Source organism: Pteropus medius, unplaced genomic scaffold (genome assembly GCF_902729225.1).
Source record: "Pteropus medius unplaced genomic scaffold, Ma_sr-lr_union100, whole genome shotgun sequence".
NCBI lineage: Eukaryota > Metazoa > Chordata > Mammalia > Chiroptera > Pteropodidae > Pteropus > Pteropus medius.
In genome coordinates this window covers 420,729-439,317 of record NW_024348242.1, presented here as the reverse complement: position 1 = coordinate 439,317, position 18,589 = coordinate 420,729, and the positions used below count along the sequence as shown (strand labels likewise).

Here is an 18,589-nt window from a genome sequence, read left to right as displayed (position 1 = left end):
GCTGTTCAGGGCTTTCCCGCCAGAGTGTGGGCTCCGAGCCCTCACTTCCTCTGCCCTCGGGGTTGTGCCAAGGGCATTTACCGCGGAGCCCCACCCCCACCTCCAGAACAGAGCGGAGTCCTTCCGTCTGTGCCAAGACAGAGGCCCCCAGAGCCAGGGCCCAGCCGCGTGTGTGCAGGTCCGCGGACTCGGGGGTGTCCCAGAGGGTGCGGGCATGCCGAGGGCACACACGGGCCCATGTGAACACATGTGCAGGGAGAGGCGTGCGTGCCTGCTGGTGCTATGTGTGTGGGGGTTCACACGTGTGCGTGCTGCTCATGGGCATAGGCCCACGAGCGCATCCCCTCCGATCTGTGCACGAGCAGCTGGAGTCAAGTCCAAATGTGAATCTGGGTGCCCGGGCGTTTACGCAGCCCTGGGCAGCCTGCAGCCCTGCCTGCGTAGGCGCGAGCGTGTTTGTGCACGTGTGAGCATGTGCGAGTGTGCGTGTACTGAATGTCACGTCTACCTTGGCAGAGCTTCTACGTTTGACGTGCACGTGTCTCTCGCTTCACGTGCACACGCGTGTGCTCGCGGCGTGCGCAGGGACAGAAAGCACCGCTGGACCTGGAGCTGGAGGAGGCTGGCCTGCCTGGTGCAAGCCTTCGAGGTCAAGATTGAGGTCGAACCCGGCCTCCCTCCCCTGTTGGTTCCCAGGAGCTGCAGGCAGGTGTTTCTCCAAGGGGTATGGGGGTGGTGGGGTGGGGAGGTGACCCCAACCATAGGCGGCCATAGGGTCTGCTGGGAACTCCCGCCCCTCCGCCTCCCTGACCCCCTGGACTGCTCTCTCCCCAGAGCTGAGGCTGGAGCAGGAGCAAAGGGCAGGGAAGGCAGGGGGAATGGAAGGCCCTGCAGAGAAGGGGCTGTGGCGGGAGAGGCCTCACCCCATCTGCACCGCCTCCCCCTCGCCCCCATCCTTGCAGCCCAGCTGTCTGCTCAGGGCCCTCATCCTCCCCCAGCCAGAGGTGACAGCAGCCTGGTCATGGCTAAACACTCCCCATTATGAACTCCCTGTAAGGGAATTTGATATGTTAATGCTGTCACTGCAGAGACACCCTTTATCAGGCTTGAGGAGGGGCTGGGGGCGGGAGCATCACTCTGTTAGGCCTGAAGGGCAAAGTCAGAGCTGCTGATGGGGGTGGGGGGGGCAGTCGAAAAACAATAAGAACAATGAATTGTTGGCATCTCCATGCTGCTTCCTGTTTGCTCTGTGATTAACCTTTCTGCCCTGAGGTCTGAGGTGGGGCATGACAGGGGACTTTCAGAAGCTGGCTTTGGGTCTTGGGGATGCTCTGGTTTGTCCTCTTTCTAAGTAATGACCCCAGTTCCCCAAAAGGGGGATGGGACCCACCCTGTGCTTGGGGTCAAGGTCTCTTTCTAAGGCCACTGTCCCCAAATGTGTCCTGGGTCCTCCCCACAAAGCCGTGGACTGCACTGGCTCCTCGGGGGTCAACAGGGGGCCTGCTCTGCTGCCCTGCTGCCTTGCAGGTAGAGCATCTCCCAGGATGCCCGGGAGTCCCCCGGCTCCTGCCCTGGGCTGCTCACCGTGATGGGCACCCCTGCTCGGGTCCCCAGCTCCCGCTGGTCTGTGGGTATCTGAACACCCTCGAGCCTGACGCACGTTTATCTGTCTATTTATAAGATTTCTTATTTGAATTCTGTTTCCTGCTGGCCGCCTGAATGACACAGGCAGAGGCCCAGGGGGCCCCACCCCACCCCACCTCTACAGATGGCCCTGGACACACGAGAGCCAGAAACGAGAGGTCCTCAGGAGGACCCTGTCCCTAAACACAGGCAGGCAGCCACTGTCCCTCACCCGCATCCTGCCACGCTCACCACGCTCTGCCCAGCGCTCACCCATCACTGCCAGCAGCACACACACGTTACCAACACTACCCCACACAGCTGGCAGCGGTGCTGCCTCTGACCCGCTGTGGCCAGCAGCATGTCACACCATGCCCCAGCTCATTCATCAACCCCATGATGTCCCCGTGGCCACCTCCTAACTCTAACATCACCCTCCCAGGGGACCCTTCTGGGCCACCCTGAACACCACACCCCCGACGCCCCTCAGGTGCTGGCTGCCACGGTAGGAGTCCCCCGATTGGACCTCTGACAAGATGGGAACCCTCGTCGCACAGCCTGGAGTGGCTCCTGGCCACCAGCAGGGCAGGCCCATGTCCTTGGAGCGGAGGCTCGGGGGCCCTGGGGGCAGGTGCGGGGGCTCAGGGGAGGGCAGGCCCCACGGCCCGGCTCCTGGTTCACAGGGATGTCTCCTCGTGCCTGGCAGCGGGAGGATGGCTCCGCTACTTGAATTCCAGGGTCCCGATGAGCTGAGGAAGCTGTGCCCGTGCCTCCAGGGGCTGTGCACACAGACGTCTGGGCCCGGGCGCGCAGCAAGCGCGAGGGGCTACCGGAGCCGGAGAATGTGAGCCGGCTTTGCTCCAGCTCCCTGCCTGGCCCTGGGCAGCTGGGCTGTGGGCATGGGGCGCCCCTCAGCCCTGCCCTGCCCTGCCTCAGCCTGTGCTGGAAGGGGTCACATCTGACCCAATATTCAATGTCCCAGGTTCGTCTGGGGTCCATGTCTGCCAAGTCGGCAGGCAGAGCTGGACCTGGGCTCGGTCAGCAGGGTGACCCAGACTGCCAGGTGGCCATGTCAGAGCCCCAGGTTGGGGTACAAGACAGCCGAGGCCGGCTCCCCCAGGGGAAGGCTCTCCGGGCTCCTGGGTGGGTGGGCCAGGTGCTTGGTCCCCAGCCAGCCAGGGAGGAGTGTGCGGGCTGAGGGGGCCGCACAAAGGCCTGAGGAGGCTGCCTGGCCTGAGCTGCGGGGTGGGGGCCTGAGGGGCAGGGCTTCGAGGCCATTTCTAAGGATGGGGCTTTTTGTTCTGGGAGACAGTGTGCTGGGTGATTGAGGGCCTGAAGCAGAGGCATGTCTATATAGTCCAGTTCTGCAGGGCCGGTGGGGGGAGAGCCGAGGCCACCCAGAGCCCCCCTCCCCAAATCCAGAAGTCTGAACAGCCAGAGAGAGATGGCTGCGGACAAGGGCAGGAGCCAGGGTGACCAGCGTCCTGGCAAGTCCCGGATAAACCAGGCGTTGGTGCTTCTCGTGAGAGCAGAGGCTGCTGATGGGAGGTGAGGGTCTGGGCAGGACCACCTGGGGAAGCAGGCAGTGCAGAAAGTGGGGGGCTGCAGATCTGGGAGCCCCCCCAGCTTCCAAGGAGTCCAGAACTGCTCAGAGAAGAGGGAGGGGTGCTGACCTATACGGGGTGCCTGCCTTTCTCTGCTCAAATGCCCGAGGCAGAAGGCAGGGGTGTCCCGGGGGTTGGCACCAGACGTGGAGGGGGCAGCAGCGGGGGCCTGAGCGGCCAGCTGCCCCGGGCACTGCATAGCTGACAGCAGGCAGGCGGGAGTAAGCCATCTACTTGGAATAAACATGGGTGTTTGGGACTTTATGGGTTATGGCTTTACAAAGAAAATTCTGGGCCTGCGTGTGCACGTTTGTGTGAACATGTGGCGTGAGGTGTGTGTCCGGGCTGGCGCGGGCTGAGATGCGGGCTTGCAGAAGTCCGGGGTGAAGGACCAGCGAAGTGCCGCCGGCTGTGGGGAGAGCACTCCCGTGCGCCAGCGACTGGCGACTGTCGCTGAGACGGCCAGGACCCCCTCCCTGCTCCGCACACACACCTCACGAGGTGACTGTCGCCTTCCTGACAAGAGGAGGCCTACTCCCCAGCCCCCCAAAATCAGGGCCAGCCTGTGAGATGGGGGAGGGGACATCATGTGAGTTCCGGGCAGACCTCAGGGGACTCGGTGTCCCCTCTCGCCCTTGGGGACCCCCTGGGGAGGCTGCCAGCTGGAGGACAAGAAGCCACGAGAAGAAGGCCCTCGGACAGAAGCCCGGACCACAGACCTCAAGGGGTTACGGCCACCGTGTGGGGGGATCCTTCTGGCACAGCCGAAGAGCTGGGGCCAGCTCCCAGCAGGGGGTGAGGGGGCTGCGCTCATACTACTGAGCAGCAAGGCGCTGACGAGCTGTCAGCCGCTCAGCCCCTCACCCGAGGGCTGTTCCTGGTAGATAGTGCCCTCAACGCCATGTGCCTCAGCCCTAACCCCAGCTCCGTATTTGGAAAAAGTCTTTCCTGATGCAATCAAGCCAAACGGCAGGCTCACCGCCACACTAATCCCCGGCCCCTGCGAGCTGTTAGCTCCCCTGGGGGATTAGGGCCACTAATCAGCGGACCTCAAATAAGATGATCCTGGATTATCCGGGTGGGCCTGGTGCCCTCACAAGGGCCCTTAAATGGGAGAGAGAGGCAGGAGGTCGGGGAGATAGAGCCTCAGAAAGATGTCACCTCTGCCCAGTGCGAAAACAAAAGTGTCTCCAGCCATTGCGGCAGGACCCCTGGGAGGCAAAATCGCCCCTGTGAACCCCTGCCCTAGTGTGCGTGTCGGTGGGTCCCCCGCTGTCCCCACACACCCCTGCATCTGGGCTGGCAGGAGGCCCCGCCGCCCCCGTCTGAGGGCCCTGGAGGGTGGGGGACCATGAGGAGTCGGGCAGGGAGACGTGACGCCACATCAGGCAGGGCGCTCAGGAAAGGAGAGTGGACCCATCCTGTGGCCCTCACGGCAACACGTGGGCGCCCCCCGCACACGCCCCGGGGGCCCGGGCTTCTGGGGCAGAGATGTGACCGCAGGCAGAGCCCCCCTCTCCAGCCTCTGAGGCCCTGGTTTCGTGGATCTTATTGGCCAAACGTGTTACCTTGCGCCCACCAACATAATCTGCATATATATTTTCAAATATCCACAATCCCACGGGTCACTACAAACCCTGACCAGATTCATCTTATCCACTTATTCCTTAAATCAACACCTGTCTCTGTGGGGCCCCACCCCTCGCCCCTGATGGACGCATCTTTGGGGCGGCCACCAAACAGTGAGATCTGGGCTCGGGGAGCAATCCCTAGGCCCAGGAGTAAATTCATTAGGAAATGCTAAGTGTGCTGGATGGTGTGCCCCTCAAAGTGTGTCCATCAGGAACCTGTTTATAATAGGCAAAAAAAGGAAATGTTAGAAAAATTAAAATCTGTCTCCTCACCCCCAACCAATGAAATCTGAATGAATGAGGAAAGAATACAGTTTGAGGGGCAGCTACATGCTTAGCCTGTTGAGGGCACGCTGGCCGGCAGAACCTAGGCTACCAGGGGGTCCCTGCTGTCTGGGCGGAGGGCTCCTCCCTCTTCCCCAAGAGGGAGCCAGGAGCCCCAACACTCCCCACCCCGATCTTCTGCCCCCAGGCCCCAGGACGCTGAGGTCTGCGAGCTCCCGGGGCCTGCACCCCAGCCCTGTACAATCTCCATCGCAGCCCCCCGGCCGTGAGGGGCCTTAGCAGAAGGACCCTTATTCTCCTCTGACACGTCCAGCTGGATGTTTCTAGGGACAGGTGGCAGGGCCATTTCCTTCTCCCCCAGCGGCTGCCCCCACGGAAGTCCCCAAACCTAGAAGCTCTGTGGGAGCAGGGCCTGACACACAGCAGGCCTGAGCCAACACTTGCTGGATGGATGAATGAATGAGCGAGGGAATGAATGCTGGTATCGGCCGCTGCCTAGGCTTCCTGTGCCAGCTCTGGGCGCTGCACCAACTTGTGGTGTCCCCAGGCCCCCAACATACCTGTGTCCTTTCTCATCTTGGAGTTGGCAGGATGTGTTGACTGCTAACGGAAGCCGCCCTCTGCCCGGTTACACCGCGGCCCCCCATCCACTCGCGACAATCACCTGAAACATTGTTGCCAGTGTCATTTCCAGGAAACTGTTACCTGTTAGATAGACCCGGAGAGACAGAGAGAGACAGAAAGACAGAGACAGAGATTTCGTTCGGCCTCACGCATCCCTCCTCTAACCTCTCCTTTCCTTAGACCTGAGCCTGACCTAAGTCACGCTCTGAGCACCTCCGACCCCTTCTTGTGAGGCAGGTGTCCTGGTGCCCGTGTCTCTCTTTTATTCCTTCCTGAAAGTGCCGCGTCAGACGGCCCGCCTGACCCCAGCTCACTGAAACTCTTCAAGGGCAAGGGCACGATTACTCCCGTTCCGCAGATGGGGCAGCTGAGCCCAGGCCTCTGCATGTGCGGCGTTTGAGGTAATTCACCCACAAAACTGCACGCCAGGAGGGCCGCCGGGACTGGGGGCTCCCATCGCCTCCTGGTAGCAGCGCTGTGACTACGCCGCAATGGGCCCCAAGCCAGGCTCCCTTCCTCATCAGGATGCAGGGCGCGGCCTCATGTCCCCCCAGATGCTCTGAAGTGCCTGCTGAGCCGAGCTGCCCCAGCCGTTGCCATGGAAAAGCTGGAGTGTGTGGGCGGCCTGGCAGCCTGACCACCAGCTCCCCAGGGATCCCCCCCGCCAGGCTGCTGGCCCAGCGCCCAGAGGTCGCACGCGACAAAGGACCTGCTCTCGGCAGCCTCAGTAGAAGAGCCAGGAGCCTTCCCTGACAGGGGCAGGTCGCAAGGGGCTCCACCCGGCACCTGTAGGCCCCCGCAGTCCCTGTGGGGGTCCAGGCTCTTCCTGCCTGCCTGCCTCTCTCTCTCTCCCTCGTGCTAAAGGTGCCCCAGCCTGCTTGAGGGGCGCCCACCCCCAGGAGTACAGTCTTGGGGGCCCCGCCCTCACCTTGGCCAAACCTGGCCGAGCCCGTGACTCAGGTCTGGCCGGTCCGCGCGCCCCTCCCCCACCCAAGAACAGAAGTAGGTGCGGGTACGGCCGGTAACCTGAGTCCCAGCGGACCCGCTCCCAGGCCGCACTAATGCTCAGGAAGGGCCGACGGCTGAGAGCAGAGTGGGGACACCCACGCCTGTCAGCCTGGCGTGACCTCTGGATGGAGCCGCACCTAAGTCAGCCCCCAGCATCTCTGATCACCGAGCTAAGAGTTCCATCGTGCCTGATCGGGCTGGCCTTCGTCACAAACGCCCTTTGGCTCCTGAAAAATTCCTGGCAGGCGGGCTGTGTCCTGGCTCCACCCACCCACCCTGTGTAACTCTGAACGAATCATCCCCAGGGGCCATGGTCTCTTTCTGTCATGGGGACAGATGCCCACCGATGACCCTCGCCATGAGCTGCCTCCGCTTCTGTGACATCAGGACCCCATCTTCAAAAACAAACAAACAAAAAAATGTCAGGAACATAGGACACCAGGAAGGCCCAGCGCTGGTCTCTCCTGGGTCTGAGCCTCCGGCTTCCTCACTGGGGCAGGAGGGCCTTGTCCAGGTGCACAGCCGGCCAGCTCTCTTGTGTCCGGCGCTTTGTCCTGGGACTCAGTCCTTACCCGGTCCTGACCAAGCTGGCACAGCTTCCCAGGCTGGCTTCTGCCTGGGCACAGCCAGTGGGAAACTCTGGCAGGAGACTGTGTGTGTCGTCATCCTGCATGGGAGCTGTCCCGCCCCTCAGCGCTTCCTACAAGGTCCTGGTGTGGGCATCCAAAGAGGGACTGGGGACGGGTCACCCCACATCCAACTCTGCCTTCTCGGAGGAAACTCGTCCAACTTCCTCGTGTGAGACAGACCCTCGTGTCACCCATCACGTCGCCTCTGGAAGTGACGCCGCGGGGTGAGCCTGCCGCCCACGCCAATGTGTCCGCAAGAAAGTCCTGTCCTTCTACCTGAGCCAGTCGAGCTGGGCCTGGTGCTTTCGCGGCAGGGAGGGCCCCGACCAATCTCATGAGGCCGGCGGCTGAGCTCCCTCACGGCGTGGCGGTGGGGCCCGGGGCCCCGCCCTCCTCGCCACAGACCACGGCTGCCACGGTCCCCACGCAGCTCCAGGAGGTACTGACCTGGGGCACTGGGGCTCTCCAGCCTGTACCTGGAATGACAATTTTCGGCCTGAATGGACAAAGTTCAGTTCAGGTCCAGCTAAGTCACCATTTGCGGAATTTTCTGGAATAACTTGAAACTAGGACTAAAGAGTAACCGTGACAGGCAGATAAGGAAATCCAGGGGCCACAATACCTGCGGAGACAGGCAGGCGACAGGTAAGCGAAGCAGAAGGCTGCGCAGGAGCAGGGAGTGGTGGGGACTGTGGCAGGGGCGGGCACCCTCGCGTCCCCTACCCGAAGCCATTCAAACGCCTTCGATGGGGACCATCTGCCTGACAAATAAGTGAGTCCACGGAAGAATTCAGAACCTTTAAAATGGAGACTGTGCCCTAAGCAGGGGCGGCGTCCTGTGTCTCCCACAGAGTGCCTGGCGCTGAGCGGGTGCTCAGTAATGATGCCGGCTGGGATGAGCCTGAGACTCGAGACCCGAGACTTCAAGTGACATCTGAGGGGCCAGGAAAAACAGGGCTTCCGTGTGCAAGTCCAGAGCTGGAAACGTAACAGCTGGGGCATGCTGGCCGAGTCTCGTCCATCCTGTCACACATTGTGGGAGAGGCATCTACTTGCTTGCAAATACCTGGGCACCCCCTCACTTCCCAGCCCCCTCTTGTGTTTTTGGGAGCCGTATGACTGCTCTGCCACATGTCACTTCAAAGACAAAGCATGACAAGCCGGGCGTCCTCTCCCAGTCCTCTCTGACACTGCCGGGAAGTTCACGTTGCACATGGTGGACCTCCCACTGGCTTGGATCCCTAAATGACCACATGGATCAGAGTCCCACCAAGCGGCGTGGGCAAGAAATAAAACATTACTGCAGGATGCGGCTGCACCTTCAGAGCCACTGTCACAGCAGAACCCAGCTGTCCTGACCAGGCCTGAGCGCCCCGCTGTGGGACCACCCAGGGCCAGGCACCCTGCCAACCCCTTCCTGCAAGAGCCTCCCACTCCTCCCCCACAGCTAGCCCCGTGGGAAGGCGCCCTCCAAGGAGAGCCAGGAAGCTGAGATGCCGTGGGCTCCCCCCGCACACACTCGCCACGGTCTCAATGTGTCCCCCCTCGGGAAGGGGACCCCGCACACACTGGACTCAAGGGCACCAACATGACAGCAGGTGCCTGAGCCTGCACAAGCTGTGGACCTAGCAAGGTGCACAGTCTGAGGGACGGGGCACCCCAGCCGGGCCTTGCACGGTGCACGTCAGACAGGCGAGGTGAGGGGATGGCCCCGCCAGGTGTTGTCTGTGTCTCTGGGGCCACCAGGCAGGTGGGCGGCCGCCGTGGAAATGGACAGCGGTGACGCCTCTCCACCCGCATGGCACAGCCCTTTGCCAGGACTCCACAGGAGGCAGCAGAGGGCCGGGGCCCTGGGGCTGTGGCCCAGAGCCGCCATGCCGGCTTGGAAATGGGGGCGATGGATCCAGATGTCATGCGCGACAGGGGCGAAGCCGGGCGCCCCCGGAGTCTAAACCGAGTGCTCCGGCTTTCACTTCTGCCTGTGGGGTGCACACGGAGTTCTCACGGGGTCAAGGCCAACCAGCCACGTGGCGAGGGGAATTCTGAGAGGCACGGCGCTCAGCTGAGTCGGCCCTACACAGAGCCACCAGCTCGCCTCTGGGGAGAAGTGGCAGCCGAGTTGGGACTGAGGAAGAGAGGGTGTGGACCGAGGGGGCCCGTGGAGGGCCAGGACGGCCGGGTGGCCCCGGTCAGGAGCGAACTTGGAGCCCAAGCCCGAGCAGATGCAGGGGAGCGGGAGTCGGGGCGCGCTGTGGGTGAGGGCACCCCCACGTTTCGGTCTCCTGGATACATTGTTCAACACAGACTCTGGTTCCGGGAACAGGCCGTGGCCGCCTGCTGTGACAAAGGGGGATACTGTCTCCAAATCCTTACTTCCTCTTTGTCATAGGACCACCTATCCCCTGCCTTGTGACTCTGCAGTGTCACCCTCCACTGGAGTGGGAGGCACCAACTTCTCATTCCAAGAATGGTGATGTTGACCACCTGACGTGCTTTGGGCAGGATGTGAGCAAGGCTTAAGGCAGAGGTGCTCCGTGTGCCTGGGGCTTTGGCTCAGCCCTGAGTCTCGCAAAGAGAATCTCCCAGGTAGCTCATCTCTTGCAGCCTGGGTCCCAGAGAGAGACCCCCTAGAGCGGACCTGGACCTGAGCCACAGTCTGAGGCAGAGCCCCTCAGTCAACCTGTGAGCAAGGAAAACCTACCTGGTGTTGTAAGTCACAGAGTTTCTGGGGGCTGCTTGTTAGGCGGCATTATTGCAGGGAGAGCCAGCACACCAGGAGAGGGAGGGGCATCTCAGCAAGCTGCCCCCCGCCCCAGACCGCATTCGCAGAAGTAGGCCAAGGATCCGAGCTACATCGAGGTGCTATTACCTGGACACTTGGAAGGTGGAAACCAACAAATGTCTCTTGCCGGCTGGAGCAAACAGCTGGTTCACAGATGCAGCACCAGGGGCTGGCCTGTGGGCTAGATTACAAGCAGAAGGTATGTGTTTGAATCTCGAAGGAGCCGCTGGCTCGGATGATTTATAGAGTGGAATCAGATCTGTGAGAGCAAATTGAGTTTCGACTAGTTTCATGTCAATTAACTTTGCTCAGAGCCTTACAGAGGGCCAGGGATTCTGACGCAGAGCCAAGCGGGAGAGATGGACAGGGCTGACGGGCCATCCTACAAGCAACTAGTTAACAGCAATGCCTCTGGTGTGTGCTGTGACCAGGTGAAAGCCTGGGCTGCAGGTGGTGACCAGGTGAGGGCCCAGCTCTGGGGGCGGGACCATGTGAGGGCTGGGCTTCAAACCAACAGGGAAGGGCCAGCACCTCCACTGGCTGGGGCGGGGAGAGGCTTCCCTCTGGCAGTGTCCCCGTGGGCAGAATCCCCTTCTCCAGTCCGGGATTGGGCAGGATGGAGCGAGGCAGCAGGAGACAACTGGGCTGGCGGCAGGGGCCTGGGAAGCAGGTGGGGAGCCCGGGACTGAGGGCGGAGAGATGTCATCAGGAGCGAGGCTCTGAGGGTGGTCTCAGGGACGCTGGTGGTTGCCGGTGAACAAGAGCTGGCGTTCATCTCCGAACCCACTGTGCCGGGCGCTGCTGGACACGGAATCCCGTGTTTCCCGAAGTGTGGTCCCAGACCTGCAGCCTCAGCCTGTTTGAAACGCAAATTCTTGAGCCCACGCAGGGCTGGAGGAATCAGAAACGCTGGGTGGCTGGTGATGTGTGTGAGGTGTCCGGCCAGCCCACCCTGGCTCGGACGCTACAGGGCTGGAGAGCGGGGGACCAGGCCACCTGCTGGACCGCCCGCCATGGGGGCACCCTGTCACTTACAGGGAAGTTAGGTGATTTGGCCGGCCTCATGAGAGGAGTGAGGGTGGGGTCCAGACTGCCTGGTTCCGGAACTGCCCTGCCTAACATGGCAGCCACCAGCCACATGGGGCTATTTCATTTTAAAGTTAATAAATAAAATGGACAATTCCATTCTGTGGTTATGTGAGCCACATTTCAAGGGCTCAAGGGCCGTATGTGGCTGACAGCCACTGGACCGGACAGCATGGGTCTAAGCCGTTCCCATCAGCAGCACTGGTCTCAAAGCTGTCCCTTAACTGCTGTTGGCAGCCACACCCCAAAGCCCCCCAGTCCCCTCCAGGAAGAAAAGGGCACAGGTGTGTCTGAGTAAACCAGTCAAAGCCAGTGGTTCGGTGGCTGCCCCCCACTGCACCAGAGGTCAGCAGAGAGCCCAGAGCTGTGGGGCTCAGTAGGCTGGCTGGGGAGGCGGGTGGTAAGCTCAGAGCCCTGGAGGCATCCAGGGCTTCCTCTACAGGGGCATAGTCAGGTCGTGAGCTCGCCTGGGGCAGGCAAGCAGGCTTCTGCCTCAGACCACCCAGTGCCCAGAATCTGGAGGAGATGCCGGCTGGTCCCCAAGGCACTGGCTAGACCACCTGGAAATGAATCAAAGGAGAGAAAACCCGGCAAGCGCTAAAAAGGAGCCCCAAAAGGGCCCCACACCCTGTCCTTCGACCAAGTGTCTCCAAGACCAGAATGGGAGGTTCCCCTCGTTCCCGGAGGGCGGGGAAGGGGCTGCGGGAAGGGGCCCAGAGGGCGCCCCAAGGCCGGCAGCTGGAGCAATGCGGAGCCCGCACCAAGGCCTGTATCCAAATGAGATGCTGCGATATCGTCCCTGGGGCCCCCCGCACCCACATTTTCCGGCCTTCTGTCCTCAGAGGAGGATTAGGGTAGCAGGAATGCAGACGAACTGTTTGGGTTCCACTCTGTCTTCCCAACAAGGATCTTAAAAATCAAAAAGGACGATGATGGGGGAGTCAAAAAGTTTTCGCAACAGGACCCCAGAAGGGGAAGAGGGGGACGGGGACTCTGCCCCTGCCCTGAGGAGGCCTGGGGAGGGTGGGGGAAGAGCCAGAGCAGAGAGCCTGACCGGAGGGGGCAGGCGGCTTGGGGGGCCTGAGTGCTCCACCCCCCAGTCCGGAAGTTTGTAAAGCCGCCTTCCCAACTGTGCCCAAGGACAGCCCTGCCAACAGCCTGGGACACCCAGACCACACATTGGGGCCCTGGGCCCTCCAAGCGGCTCAGTGATGCCAGTGGAAAGCCCCAGTCCAGATACGGCGAGCGGGGGCAGAAACCTCCCGACCCCACCTTAGCGTTGCCTTTGAGCCAGGAGGCACCTCCCGGAACTCCTCTGCAGGCTCCGCCACCGTCCACGGGGCCCAGCAAGTCTTTCCGCGCCTCGGTGCCTTTGCACGGCTGTGTTCTCTGCCGGAAACAGTTCCCTCTCCTTTGCCTGGTCTCTCTCTGATCTCTTAGGTCTCAGCTCAAATCGTCACTCCTCGAAGGCCTTCTGGGGTCTGGGAGAACTTGCCAAGTAAGAACTTGCCCCGCGCCACCCCGTACTCAGCTTTCTTTGCGTTACCATTCGATATTGTGTTACCTGGCTCTGGGTTCACGCTCTCTCCCACTCCTAATAGGGCTGTTTGTGTCACCGATCACTGCAACACCCAGAGCCAAGATGGGGTGTTCAAAAACATGAGTTGAATGAATTAATGAGCTCAGGTCTCAGGGAGAGAGATGGCCCCTCCCCACCCACTCACGCTCTGTACCTCGAGCAGTCTCCTGTTGATGAAAGCAAGTTCACCTTCACATCTAGCTTTCAGCTCTCCAGCGGCCCCAGTCTCCGGCGGCTCTGGGTGGGGAGCAGCCTGCAGCCAGAACTGCTGTCTCTGTACAAACCAGGCAGCCTGGGCCTCTCCCTTTCATCTGAGGGGGCCTCGAGGGGCCTCGGAGAGCTGCCTTGCCATAGAAACTTGGGGAAGCTGACCCCGGAGAGGAGAGGAAGATGTATTGCGGTGGGACTCATCACCACAGACTGAACCCTGAGGCCGGTCTTTTGCCTAAGCTGGGAACAAGGAGCATGCAGAGCTGCGGAGGAGGAGGGGAAGCCAGCCTCGGGGCAGGGAAACGGAAGGGCAGGCGGCAGGCTCGGGATTGCTTGGACCCTGGACCAAGGTACAGGGAAATGAGAGGCCTAGAAACCCTCACCGGGCCTTCAGTGCCCCCTCTGGGGGGTGGGCAACCACCCCCATCTCATAAACAGGTGGGCAAGACTTCTAGGGTCTGGGAGAACTTGCCAAGTAAGAACTTGCCCCGCGCCACCACTCTAGTATCAGGAGTGGGGATGAGGATGCCCCATGCACGGTCCCCCCATCAGGACTGTGGATGTTGAAGCCCCTTCTTTCAATCCCACTAGCGCCCCCAGTTTGAGAGTAAGAGTGAGAATGCTCCCCCACCATGTGTCTGGTTTGGCTGGACAGGCCCCCACTTTTCTGCTCACGTGCTCCCATTTAAAGATTCTTCTCAGAGCCGCAGTGCCGGGGAGGCGCAGACCTCTCTGCCCCCGCCCCACCACGTCCCCCCTTCCCCCCGCTGTCCGAGAGAGGACAGCGTTCCCACCCCCACGCCTCTCTTGTGCAGGGTCACAGGCCCAGGAAGCTCAGGAAGGGGCGCGGCGTCCCAGCTCCCTTCCCCTAGGGGCGGAGCTTATAGGAAGAGGGAGGGGCTCGGAAGCGCGAGGCCGCCGGGGCTGAGACTGATGGACGGGGCGGGGCCTCACCCGCGGGAGGCGGGGCGAAAGGGGCGGGGCCGGAAGGCGGGGCGGAGCCTGGGCGAGGCCGGGGCGGTGGAGAGGAGCGCAGCCTGGGCGGAGCCTGGGCGTGGCCGGGGCGGGGCGGGGCGGGGCTCGACTGGAGGGCCCACTTCCTCTGGCGCTGGCTGCCAGGCGGAAGTACGTCAGTTGTTATCTGCTCCGGGCCCCGCCGCTGCCGTCGCCGCCTCACGAGCCCCAGCACCTCAGCCCGGCCCCTGCCCCGCCCGCGCCCTGACCGCCTGCTCAGCCCGCTGCCCGCCGTCCGCCGCCCGCCGCGTATGGGGCGCGTCCCCGGGGCTGCGGCCTGGAGCCGCTGAGTGCCGGCCGCCCCGCCGATGCGCGCAGCCGCCCGCGCCGGGGCGCTCAGGCCGCGCCGGGCCCGGGGCTGAGGGCCCTCAGCGCGGCATGCCCGGCCCGGCCCGCCGCCCGCCGCCGCCCAGGGCCCGAGCCCGCGCGGCCCACGCCGAGTCCGGCGGTGCCGCGTAGTGCAGCGGCAGCGGGAGCCCGACGGCGCGGCCGCAAGGTCACCGCACGCCATGGAGGCCAAGGTCCGCCAGAGCCGGCGCTCGCGCGCGCAGCGGGACCGCGGCCGGCGCCGGGAGGCGGCCCGCGACGCCCGCGATCAGAGCGCGTCGTCGGGCGACGAGCCCGAGCCCGGGCCCGGCAAGGAAAACGCGGGCCTGCCCCGCGCGCCCCCGCCCCGCGCCGCAGCCGCGCGCCCCCCACGACGCCGTCGCCGCGAGTCCAGCTCTCAAGAGGAAGAGGTCATCGACGGGTTCGCCATTGCCAGCTTCAGCACGCTGGAGGCCTTGGAGGTAGGTGGGGCGGCCGGGCGGGGCGCCCCTGGAAACGCCAGCCCTCGGGGCACGGGCACACCCACCCCTCAGGGCTCCTGGGCCGCGTGGGCCCCGCGCGCCCGGCCGGTGGCTCCTGGAGGACCCGACAGCTGACCGTGGTTATAGGGGTGTTCGTATCGAGCTGCTGAGGAGAGAAACCTGTAAATCACACTACCCAGGTGGGGGCGGTCTGGCTGGACAATCGGGCTCTTTCTTTCGATTGTGTTTCTGTTGCAAAAATATCAGTTGACAAGGGCTCAGGATGTGCTAGGGAGGTGTGCACTGCTGGGCTTGGTGGAGGCAGCGATTAAATGGATACTTTGAGGTTCTTCCTGGTCCTCTAATCCCTGGAGGTTTCTTTTTAAGAGGGGAGGAGGGTCATATCTTAGGATCCCTCTGGGTGACAGCAGCTTGCTGCATGCTTTAATAGGATGACAAAAAGTATTGCTTGTCTGGATGATTTATCACGCACAGTATTTGCTGAGTAAATGCTGCCCTGCTTGCCTGAATCCAGGTGAGTGGAGAGGGACCTGCGTACTGTCAGAGTAGGGTGTGCTGGCAGCCGAGAGCTCCTGGAACTGGCCTGTGTAGAAATGCTGGCCAGGCCCTGGAGTCCTGGGAGCCTGAGCCAGCCAGCACCTCCACCCTCCAGGGAGCCCGTGCAGCACTGATTTTGAGGGACTGGCCTTTGCTGGGATTGGGGTCCTAGGGATCACTCAGCAGCCCCCTCCTCCTTTTCCTGGGGCTTGGGGGCCAACGACCTGTGATCTCCCAGTCTGAGTCTGAGCTTGGGGTAGGGGAAGGGTCCTCCGTTGCAAGTCCCTGCAGTGAGCTCTCTCCTTGGGGTCTTCCGGGTCTGTGGAGAGCCTCAGGGTCAGGCGCTGGCAGCCAGGGGAAGGTGGCGCCAGGGACAGGTTTGTCACTTTCTGTCTGGGCAGGTGGAGGCGCAGAGGTGGGGCACCAGTGTCGGAGCTTGTGCTAGCCACATAGCCCTGGATCCCCTGTCGTGCACATCCGTGGGGCCTGAGATGGCTCCTGGTCACCAGCTAAGGCGCTTCGGTGTGGTGTGGTGTGGTGTGGCACTTGCTGGGCTCTGCTCTGGGAAGAGGTGGCCCCAGGGCTGAGTTTTCTGCCTTCATACAAGCCAGGTCCTGCCCTGCAGCCTCCGAGTGGTGACACCACCCACCTTCCGGCCGGCCTCTCCCACTGACACCCTCTCCCAGTGGCACCCAGCCCCTTTCAGGCTGTGCCGCCTTGGGCCTCCCCATCTGCCGACCTTCTGCCTCGGCTGTTTGGCACTTCCAGGTCTTGGCACAAATGTCACTCAGAGAGGCCCTCCTGGTGACAGGCTGAGGCGGCATCCTTCGGACCTCCCTGTGCTGTGTCACAGCTTTCCTTCTTGTAAGTCGCCTCTGTCTCTGAAGCTGGCCTGGGACTTGCTCTGTTTTGTGGTTGTCACAGAACTTGTGAGCTAGACGTGAACAGGCACCACTTCGGTTTTGTGTGTTCCCTGTGGGGTCGAGTGAACAAGCGAAGGGAGGCGCCGAGGTCAGGAAGGCTGAGGCTAAGGCCGGTCAGTGCGCCCTGGTGACACGAGCCTGTGGACGGGGTCCACGTGGTGCCCACAGTGGCTCTGGCTGTGCCTTTCCTGCCTCGGACTGGGACATTGGAAGTGAAGCCTCGGGTTTGGGGGACTTCTGCAGGCTCCGAGCAGCCAGGCCAGGGCACAGGGAGGTGATCCTGCTCTTTGCTTGGTGCTCACACAGCCATGTCACCCCCGGGGCACTCCATGCACCTTTCTCTTCCCTTCAGGGAGGGGTCCACATGCCTCAGAACGTATGGGCTTCTGCGCGTGTCCTAGCTTCCGGGTTGGCACTCTGGGTTGGCCTCATTTCTTGCTCAGGTGTGGCGGTGTTCCCTCAGGCCAGCCTGCAACGACCGGGTACCCTGGCTGGCACTGCTTTTTGCCTGCTGCACAGATGGGTACACTGAGACCCAGCACCACGAGTCCAGGCCCCTGCCCGCCCCGCCTCAGACCTCTGCTGGCCTCCACGTGGGCCGCTTCAAATGTCAGGTGTAGACCAGCTCCGGAGGTAGGACCTGCAGGATGCAGTGTCCCTAAGGATGCAGGCCCCCACACCCCTCTGTGTCCCAGATAGACCCCTGTGCCGAAGGCAGGTCGTTCCCTGTCCCCTCACCCCATGCTCCTGTGTCTCCCTCAAGGGAGGACAGGTTCCTGCCTTTGGGGTGGTCAAGAGGCTTGCAGACACTCCGGGACTTGATAGTGTGTTCTTGGCTGAGGAGGGGGCCCCCAAGTCTGGCCTGGCTCAGGGTGTGTCTGAGGCTCTGGGGACACAGGGCTGGGAGTGTGGGGATCTGGATTGCAGCTGGTGCGGGGAAGCGCATGCTGTCAGTCCTGCCCGTGGGGGCCTTGATCTCAGGGGCCATGTGCCCGGCCCGTCTATCCGACGGGGGCATGGGGCTGAGACCACGCGGACGATTGGGCTCAGTGAGGAGAGCCGGTGGTGGAGAAGCCTTCAAGTCTCAGAGCGGTCAAGCCCTAGGCTGCCTCCTGCGCTTCAGATGGGGAAACCGAGGCCCAGAGAGGACAAGTACTTTGCCTGCAGTCTCTGGATGAAGGTGTGGCGCCAAGCCTGGAACCCGCCTAGGATGGCGTTGGGCTGGTCCCCACCCCCGAGCCGCTGAGGGGCTGCTCCTTCCACGGCTGCACCCTGCCGTGGGTGAAGGCAAAGCTGTCGTGTGGCCCCTGCGCGCCGCGTGGGTGGGAGCCAGAGCTGGGGTCCCTGCACTGTCAGCGCCCTGTTCCCGGGAGCAGTGGTGACAGTGATGGCCGCCGAGGGCGCTGTCCTGCGGCTCCCTTGTACTCCTGCTTTGTAGATGGGCAGGCCGAAGCCCAGGGCGGTGAAGTCCCGTCTAGGGCCGCAGAACCACGGCATCTTCGCCTGGACGCCGTGGGAGGGACCCGAGCATGCGCAGGGCGGAGGCCCCCCCGCACTGAGTCTGCAGAGCAGCCGCAGGGGCCCGGGTGGCCCCGGCCTCTGGTGAATGCCGCCCCTCCGAGCACCGTGGGCAACCGCGTCAGTCTGCAGAGCTGAGAAGGGTCTGCTCTGTCACCTGCAGTCACCGCACAACTGTCGGCGGTGGGGCCACAGGCGAACGCTCCATGGTGTGGCGCTGAATGGCTGTGGTGGGCAGCGGAGGCACCGTGGCCCTGTGTCTACTTGTTTGCTCGTCCCCACCTGCCCCTGGTCACAGGTGCCTTGAGTCCCGTGCGGGTGGGCAGAGACTGTCTCCCGGGCTCTGTCACCCAGCCCACTGCTCTGCTGGGTGTAGCGTACACAGCACCGTGGCCTCTGGGCCTCAGTCTCCCTGTCTGCCCCACATCCCAGCACCTGGGGGCGCGGCGTGGGGCTGACGGTAGGGAGGGTGCAGACCTGTCTGTCTCCCCATTTTCCTTCCTCTCCTGGGTACCTGGAAGCTATGCCGGCGGGGAGGTGGAGCATCTTCGTAGGTCGGGCTCCCCAGGAGGGGCGGCCCAGGCCTTGGGGGGCTTCCCCGTGGCAGGCCACAGTCTACCCTCCCTCTGCCCCTTCTGAGTTTCTGGGCAGAGTTGTGTGTCCACAGCGTGTGTGTGTGTGTGTGTGTGGGAGGGGTGATGTGTCTGTGTCCCAGGTCAGTGTGTGT

General features: G+C 62.8%; 1 protein-coding gene and 1 long non-coding RNA gene across 7 annotated transcripts in view; one reads left to right on the top strand and one right to left on the bottom strand.

The window, feature by feature from the left end:
- Nucleotides 1–10,060: 10,060 nt before the first annotated feature.
- Nucleotides 10,061–13,760, bottom strand: LOC120615969 (uncharacterized). Of its 3 annotated transcripts, XR_005656404.1 has the most exons (4): nucleotides 13,693–13,760; nucleotides 13,006–13,088; nucleotides 10,718–11,042; nucleotides 10,061–10,367 (listed from the first exon to the last, which is right to left on the bottom strand). It is a non-coding gene; the product is annotated as an uncharacterized LOC120615969 (long non-coding RNA). The 3 variants fall into 3 exon arrangements; XR_005656405.1 differs by lacking the exon at nucleotides 10,061–10,367 and having other exon boundaries at nucleotides 10,459–11,042; nucleotides 13,006–13,218; XR_005656403.1 differs by lacking the exon at nucleotides 10,061–10,367 and having other exon boundaries at nucleotides 10,459–11,042.
- Nucleotides 13,761–14,209: 449 nt separating this feature from the next.
- The window catches only part of FBRSL1 (fibrosin like 1), a 64,500-nt gene continuing 60,120 nt past the window's right edge, over nucleotides 14,210–18,589 (top strand). For 2 of the 4 annotated variants that reach the window (XM_039879199.1, XM_039879197.1), the window contains exon 1: nucleotides 14,211–14,863. In XM_039879199.1, coding sequence (XP_039735133.1) covers nucleotides 14,585–14,863 — 279 coding nt within the window. In that variant the 5' untranslated portion in view covers nucleotides 14,211–14,584. Of the gene's footprint in view, nucleotides 14,864–18,589 lie in introns of all 4 variants that reach the window. The other 2 variants (XM_039879198.1, XM_039879200.1) reach the window with 2 other exon arrangements.